The sequence below is a fragment of the Elephantulus edwardii genome, unplaced genomic scaffold, assembly GCF_000299155.1.
Source record: "Elephantulus edwardii isolate Elephantulus edwardi_28Jun2011 unplaced genomic scaffold, EleEdw1.0 scaffold00049, whole genome shotgun sequence".
Taxonomy (NCBI): Eukaryota; Metazoa; Chordata; class Mammalia; order Macroscelidea; family Macroscelididae; genus Elephantulus; species Elephantulus edwardii.
Genome location: NW_006399799.1, coordinates 15,500,392 through 15,509,112, shown reverse-complemented (window position 1 = coordinate 15,509,112; position 8,721 = coordinate 15,500,392). Strand labels below are relative to the sequence as shown.

The 8,721-nt window shown below is 39.3% G+C and overlaps 1 protein-coding gene across 1 annotated transcript in view; it reads left to right on the top strand.

The window, feature by feature from the left end:
* Nucleotides 1-8,261, top strand: part of ZMYND12 (zinc finger, MYND-type containing 12) — a 90,657-nt gene extending 82,396 nt beyond the window's left edge. The window contains exons 7-8 of the mRNA XM_006886603.1: nt 2,026-2,171; nt 8,142-8,261. Of these exons, the coding sequence (XP_006886665.1) occupies nt 2,026-2,171; nt 8,142-8,261 (266 nt within the window). The remainder of the gene's footprint in view (nt 1-2,025; nt 2,172-8,141) is intronic.
* The last annotated feature ends 460 nt before the right edge of the window (nt 8,262-8,721 follow it).

Sequence of the window (8,721 nt, the reverse complement as noted above, 5' to 3'; positions counted from 1 at the left end):
TTAATTTTATTTTATTATCTTTTGTGTGTTTACCATCAAATCAGATTCTACTGGTACAGGAGGAGATTGCCCCTCCTTCTCCAGCAGAGCATCTGGTGCACTCGAACTGCATACCTCTGGGATTGCAGTGCAGCTTCTTGCCACTAGTGAAAATTATTTTTAAATGGCTGAAACAGTACTTTGACAGGGACCTGCCAGAAATTCAAATGTAAGAGAAGAGATATCATTGCTGATATCAGAGATATTTTGGCTAAAAGCAGAGAATATAAAAAATGTGTTTACATGTGGTTTATCGACTATACAAAGGCACTTGACTGTATGGATCACAATAAATTCTGTATAACCTTGAGAAGAATGGGAATCCCAGAACACTTAATTATGCTCATGAGAAACCTATGCCAAGAAGTAATTGTGCTCATAGAGCAAGGGAACATTGCATGGTTCAAAATCAAGAAAGGTGTATGTCAAGGCTCTATCCTTTCTCCATACTTATTCAGTCTGTATGCTGAGCAAAACATTTGCAAAACTAGACTATATGAAGAAGAATGTGGCATAGGGAACAGAAGAAGACTCATCGAAAACCTGTGATATGCAGATGACACTACCTTGCTTGTTCAAAGTGAAGAGGAATTGAAACACTTGTGGAAAAAAAAATCAAAGACTATAGTCTTCAATATGGATTATATGTCAACATCAGAAGACAAAAATCACCACCACTGGACCAACAGGCAGCATTATGGTGGGTGAAGAAAAGACTGAAGTTTTCAATAATTTTATTTAACGTGGATTCAGTCTACACCTATGGTAACAACAGTCATGAAATCAAAAGATTGCATTGGCAAAATCTACTGTCAAGGACTGAGCCAAAGTTCTAAAGAGTAAATTTGTTAGTTTAAAGACTAAGGTGTGTGTGATCTGAGCTACAGTCTTTTCAATTACTTCCTATGTATCCTATGCAGAAAGTTGGAAAATGAATAACAAAAGAAATGATGTCTTTGAGTTGTGGTGTTGGAGAAGAGTTCTAAACATCCCATAGACTACCAGAAGAACAAATAAATCTTTGTTGGAGGAAAGACAATGAGATGTTCCTTAGAGACAAGGATGGTGGAACTTCATCTTACATAGTTTGGACATGTTGTCAGGATGGGCCAGTCATTCAGAAAAGATGTCATGCTGGGAAAGGTGGGGGGTGCAGCAAGCGAGGAAGACCCTCAAACTAGATAGATTGACATAGCACTAGAGTGTGGTGGAGATCATGAGGATGGAGCCGGTTAGGGCAAAGTTGAGAGCAGTAGTCAACTCAGTAGAACCTAATGACAAAAACAAATAAGATGCAAACCAGCTGGGGGGAAATAGTCAACTGTTTCACATAGGAAAGCAGAAAGACTACTGTTAATGAGTTTAGTTTTTAACCAAAAGTTTGGCAGTTTGAGTCCACATAGAGTTGCTGGGGGGTGGGGGTGGGGGAAAGCCCGACAACCTACTTCTGAAAAATCAGCCACTGATGCCCAGTAGAGTACATTTCTAAACTGATACACATTGAGTTTTCATGAATCAGAATGTAACAATGGTAACTGGGACTGGTACTGGTTCTGGTGAGTATGTTTGGATTTGGGAAGAAGAATTAAGCTCCTATTGCTATAAGCACTCTTGGCTTCATTTTCTCAGCTATAGAATGGATGCAGAAAAATAGGCACCCTGAAATACTGCTGTGGCAAATTTCCTGTATTAGAGTTCATAACTTGGAAAAAGAGAAATCTTAGTATCTTTGAGACTTGCAGGAGTGAGCATGTTTTTAGGTTACTCTAATAAAGGCAAGGATAAACAAAACTGGGAAATTGTCCCAACTGGACAGCTTCTTGGTTTCCCTGGGACCTTTGGGAAAAGAGCTCGCTGAGCCTTTACTACTGCCATCAGGAGGAGTCTGCAGCAGGACACTGGCTAGGCTCCCTCCCGAGTGGACACTAACCTGCTAACGAGGGCGGGTCCAGCACTGTTTTGTTTCCCCCTTCTCTCCCATTGCAGATGAAGCCCAGGAAGCAGAAGCCATACGGATCCTGACTTCAATCTTGAACATTCGGGAATCTGCATCTAAACCAGACCCAGAAAAAACTGTCTTTGTTCTGAAAACCCTGGCCATGCTTTACTACCTGATGACGAATTATTCAAAGGCAAGTTGCCTTAGAAAAGCATCTTGTCTAAAAGAGATAGAAATTCCTCCAGCTGAATCCAGCCCAATTCCATCAGCCTGCAGAATAAATCTTCCCTCTAATAAAGTTCAGATACTCAAGAAGTTTCTCATTTAGGGAAACTAGCATGCATAATAGAAATATGACTGTCTTCTTCCCCTAAGGCTTGCTTAGATGAACTGAGGGCAGATGTCTACTGCCTAGGAGTCTACAAGACAAAAGGGCTCCAGAAAGTCCTTAGATAAGTGGAGTAATTTCTTTAAGAGGGAAATGTTTGTCATCTGTTCCTTTCAGTAAAATACTTGTCTGTCAGATATTGTTCTAAAGCTGAACATCCAAATTAATACAAACTAGGAAGAAGGATTGGCCATCCACTTCCAAAATAGAACAGGCCTCCAAAAACCCTATGTACAATAAGAACACACTTGAACTAGCAGATATGACAACTGAGGTTAAGTCCTCAAATTTGGAAACAAAAGGAAGAAGAAGAATTGTAAGCAGAAACTAAATGACTGGACCATGGACTATGAGAAGCATGACTATAGGAAAAGTGGGCATGGTTAAGAAAGAAATGGAACATATAAATATTGACATATTAAGTGTTGGTGAAATGAGACGAATTGGCATGGAATATTTTTAATAAGACAATCATGACCTACTATGCTGGAGATGAAAAGCTGAGAAAAAAGAGGGGTCACTTTTATAGTTAAAATACACTGTTGTGAGTAACAGGATAATATCCATATGCATACAAGGAAGTCTGGTGACTACCACTATCATTCAAATATATGTGCCAACCACCAGAGCCAAAGAGGAGAAAACAGATGTTTCTATCAACTGTTGCAGTCAGAAATTGATCAAACATGTAACCAAGGTGCATTAATAATAACGGGTGGCTGGAATACAAAAGCTGGGTCCCAGGAAGAAAGATTAGTAGTAGGATAATACAGACTTAATGACAGAAATGAGGCGGGGGATAGAACAAAATAATTCTGTAAAGTCTGATTTTTTTTCATTGCAAATACCTTTTTTAAAATTCTATTTAATTTTTGTGTGTACCATCAAATCGGATCTGACTGGTACAGGAGATTGCCCCTCCTTCTCTAGCAGAGCATCTGGTGGATTTGAAACGCATACCTCTGGAGTTGCAGTGCAGCTTCTTGCCACTAGGCCACCAGAGCCCCCTTTGCAAATACCTTTTAAAAGAAACATACCAGGTGATACACATGGATTTCACTTGATGGTATGTACAGGAAACAGATTGATTACATCTGTGGAATTATTGGAGAAGTTCCGTATCAGCAGTGTGATTGCAGAACAGATGCAAGTTCTAATTAAAGCTAAAGAGGTCAAATCAACTCCACAGGAATGAAAATTTGATCTTGGAGTCTATCTCACCTGAATTTAAAAACCAACTCAGGAACAGGTTTGAGGCGTTGAACACCAGTGAGTGAAGACCAGATGAGCTGCAGGAGGATATCAAGAATATCATCCAGGAAATGCACAAGGTCATTGCAAAGACAGAAGAAGAAGAAAGACCAAAATGGATTTCAGAAGAGACTCTGAATGTTGCATTAGAGTGCCGAGAAGCCAAAGTAAAGGTTTCAAAGGGCAGAACGAGAAGACAAAGTATTTATTTTCTTTTTAAAATTAATTTTAATAAACATTTACAGAGGTTTTGGATTTCCATTCATTCATTGCCGCACTTTTCTCCCTGCCCACCCCTCCCCACCAGTTCGCTCCCCTCTCTGAAAAGAAAAAGAAAAGAAAAATTCCTTCATTAGTATGCAATTCCCCCATCCCTTTTCCCCCCCCCCACCCCGAGTACACTTCTCTATGCAACCTTAATTCTGGATTCCTGTGCTAACCACAATACTCAATCATATATCACCTCTAATCTGTTCTTTGCCTCATCTGTTTCAATACAATGTACATAATTTATCCAGTTTTTTTCTGTCAGACCCATTCTACAACAGTGGCACCATGCAGTATTTGTCCCTTTGTGACTGAGATATTTCACTCAGCATAATGTCCTCCAGGGTCACCCATTTTTAATAATATTGCATGAGTTCCTTGTTTTTCAATGCAGTGTAGTATTCCATTGTGTGGATATACCACAGCTTCTCTATTCATTCGTTTGTTGACGGGCCCTTAGGTTACTTCCAACTCTTTGCTATTGTAAACAAAGCTGCGATAAACATGAGTGTGCAAAAGCAAAGTATTTTAATGAAATGTGCAAAGAGCTGGAGCCAGAAAAATCGAAAGGGTCGAGCACTTTCTTCATTTCTTAAGCAGAAGAAACTGAAGAACAAATTCAAGCATTGAGTTTCCATACTTAAAGATGCTATGGGCAGAATCTTGAATGATACAGGAAGTATTAAAAGAAGATGGAAGGAGTATACAGAGTCTCTGTACCAAAAAGTACAGAAGAATTTCAGGAAACAACATAAGATCAAGAAACCATGATGATGAAGGAGCAAGTTCAGGCAGCTTTGAAGGACTAGGCCCCAGGAACTGATAGAATACCAATTCACATATTTCAACAGATACTGCGCTCACCAGGTTGTGCCAAGAAACCTGGAGGACAAGTATGGGGCCATCTGACTGGAAGAGATCCATATTTATTCCCATTCCAGGAAAAAAAAGTGACCTGACAGAGTGTAGAAATTATCAAATAATATCAGTATTATCACACATAAGCAAAATCTTGCTGGAAATTATCCAAAAATGACTGGAAAACTACATTGACAGAGAGCTACCAGAAATACAAACTGGGTTTAGAAGAAGTTGTGGCATCAGTCTTGGCAGAAAGTAACAATACCAGAGGAATACCTATCTGTATTTTTCATCAACTATGCAAAGGTATTTAACTGCATGGATCACAACAAATTATCGCTTGAGGAGAATGGGGATTCTAGAACACTTGATTGTGCTCATGTGAAACCTATACTTGGACCAGGAAGTAGTTGTCAGAACAGAGCAAGAAAACACTGCATGGTTTAAAATCAAGAAAGCAGTCCATCAGGCATGCATTTTGTCTCCATACCTTTTTACTCTATATGCAGAACAGATTATACAGTAGGTTGGGCTTTATGAAGAGGAATGTGGTATCAGGATTGGAGGAAGACTCATCAACAACCTGTGATAATATGATGACACAACCTTGCTTGCTGAAACTTAGAAGGACCTGAAGCGCTTGTTGCAGAGTCGAGCACTGTAGTCTTCAATATGAACTGAAGCTTGACCTCAAGAAGACAAAGTTTCTTACCACTGGGCTAATTGGAGGTACCATAATATATGGAGAAGAGACTGAGGTTGTTAACAATCACAGCTTGCTTGGCTCCAAAATGTACACTCTTGGCCCCAGCATTCATGAAATCAAAAGACTAATTTTACTGGGAAAAAATCTATTGCAGGGAGGTTTTCAGAGTACTGAGAAGCTACAATGTCACTCTAGAGACTAAGGTGTGCTTGATCTAGGCTATAGTCTCCACTGTTACTTACTATGAATCAGAGAGCTGGACAATGACTAAGAATGACAGAAGAAAAATCTATACCTTAAAGTTGTGGTGCAGAAGAAGAATATTGAACATACCATGGACTGCCAAGAAAATAAACAAGTCTGTTTTGGAGAGGCAGAAATCATATTTTTCCTTGGAGGCTAGGATTTTGAAGCTCTGTCTCACATACTTCACTTATGTGGCCAGGAGGGACTGGTCCTTGGAGAAGGACATCATACTCAGAAGGGTGGAGGGACAGCTCAGAAGAGGAAGACCCCAGATGAGATGGACTGACACACTATCTGGAATAATGGGGGTAGGTATGTTGAAGTCAGTGAGACTGGCTCAGGATAGGACAGGTTTCAGAGCTGTTGTACATAGGGTTATTATGCGCTGCAGGTGACTTGATGGAACATAACAACAACTGTACTCACACTCCTTGAGTTCACTGTTGCTGGAAGGGTTCTGGCAAAAATGAATCGCCATGGGAAGATTACTTTTTGGCGTGCTCATGACAGACCTGTCTCGGAACTTTACATGACTTACCACATTTAATTATCATATAAGCCTTTTGAGGCAGTTACTTTATTCTTTCCAATTTACAGATATCCATTATTTGCCCAATGTCTCACAAAAATTAAGTGGCAAATCTTAGACTGATTGCTTCATTTAATTAATTAGGGAACATCTTCCACTATTCTAGGACTTGGAGATTCAGTGGTAAATAATCAGACAAATTTTCTATCTTCATTTAGCTTATATTCTTTGAAAGAGAGGAAATCCTAACAAATAAGAAAACATATAATGTGTAATAATTTCAGATAGTGAAAAGTACTGTGAAGAAAAAGAAAGCAAACGGGGAGATGTTGTGTGCTGTCAAGTTGGAATCAACTCATTGCTGATCTCCAGAGGCTGTAAACTGCACAGGAGGAGATTGTCCATTTCTCTCCCACATAGATAGTGAGAAATTGCTCATCTTTCTCCTGTGTAGCAGGTGGTGAATTTGAACCATCTGTCTTTGGGTTGGCAGCACAACTCCTTCCCACTAGGTTACTAGAACTCCTTCAAGGAGAGATAGTGTGAACTTAATTATAGGAAGCACTTTCTTTTGTGGATAACAGGAAAATTTAGGTTTCCTGTTTGCCTCTTTCCCCCCTTCCCTTCCCAAAGTCATCCTTCCCTTCCTTCCTTCCTGCCTTCTTCCCTCTCTCCCTCCTTCCTCTCTTCCCTGCCTTCTTTCCATCCTTTCTTCCTCCCCCCTCTCCTTTAGCAATCCTTTACTAAGCACCTACTGTGTACCAGAGACTGTTAAGAGAAATTTATAGTCAGTAGGCTGTATTAGAGCATGATGATGAAACCTAACATGGCAAAGGAGCACAGAAGTGGGATCACAACCCTGTCTGAAGTAAGGATAGGATAGTCAGAAAAAAAGGAACACATTTTCATTGCATATTCAAGTTTACATTAGACAAATGCCTCTTCTCTACAGTGCAGAGTCCATTTTCTGCTCTCTCTATATTAACATGTCAGATTTACAAGAGGCCAATGAAAAGAACATCTTTCCAACTCAATTCTTTACTAGGTTGCCTTTTTTTTAAAAAAGTAGTAAAATATTTTCTCTGTTCTCCCCACCTAAAATTGCAAAACCTTGCCACCACCTTTGAAACTTCCATCCACCGTTCTTGCCTTTTTTCTTTTGTTATTAGAATTTATTATTCTGCTATTTTTTTTATTTTACTTACTTATTTTGTTTATTCTTTTTTTCCCTCTGATTAAGTTGTAAGTTTCATGAAGGCAAGAATTTCTGTCTGTAGTCAAAGTACCTGGGATATAATAAACCATAAATATTTATAGGAAGGAAAGAAATAGGAAGAGATAGGTAATGAGAGCCAGAATCTGTCCCAAGGTGTCCTCCGGAACTTATTTCCAAATCAAAACCCTGGACCACACGACTCCAGGTCGGCCTCAGGTTGTAATTGTATTTGAGGCATGTATCACCTCTATACCTCCTATAAGGGCATTATTAAAATCCTGCAAACATCCCGCTTTGCTGGGAAGGCATCTTTAATTTGCTGCTAGTTCATTAAAAAGAGTTGGTTTTTCTGGTGTCCCTGTCTAGGGAAGGCCCTCTGTGTTCACAAGATTTTGTTGGGTTGTTTGTTTTGAGGGGGTGTGTGTGTCCACAAGTTTTATCAAGAAAAATGACTGGGGTAATCGGGATGGGTGTGTCAGAGGCAGTGAGATTGGCACAGGATAGAGCAGGGTTTAGGGCTGTTGTACATAGGGTGCTATGAGTCGCAAGTGACTCGACGGCACATAACAACAACAACAACATTAATGCCTAGAGCAAGAAATTGGTGGACACTCTCCCATGTTTCTGGGATTTTCATAAATAGAGCTCCCCAATCTTATGCTTTCCTGTAACATTTTTGTCATTGCAATTCTATTTCAGGCCCAAAAATATGCCACAAAAGCCCTTACTATAGCTACTGAACAGCTCAGTGATCAAGAACAAGAAAACGTTAAAAATTTGTTAAATCTCATCTCAGCTGAAGAATCTCATCCCCAGTGACCCCTGAAAAGTGACTAATAAAAACCATATATCCCTGCCTCCCACTCTTTGTACTTTGAAGTACTATGGATTATTAAATTTCCTCTTTCTTCTAGAGTGGACACATAGTTGTATTGTTTGTTTGGGGTTTTTTTTTGTTGCTGTTGGTTTTTTGGTTGTTTTTTTTTTACAGAGCATATGTGAGGGCAATAGACATAGAAAAACCATGGAATTAGTAAACTTTAAATTGTGATGCTGAGATGTTTGCCATTTATCATTAATTTTGTCCTTAATATCTTCACTTGATTTTTAATAATATGCTGTCAGATCACTAATATAGTCATTATAATAAAACTATATGTTTCCTAAAAGTCTGTCAGTACTGGATGTTTCATGAATCTTTGCCAAAGGAGGACGTGAAGAATGGTGATTTTGTGGAGCAAATGTTCTCAATTCTGCTGGGATCAAATGAGCATTAAGA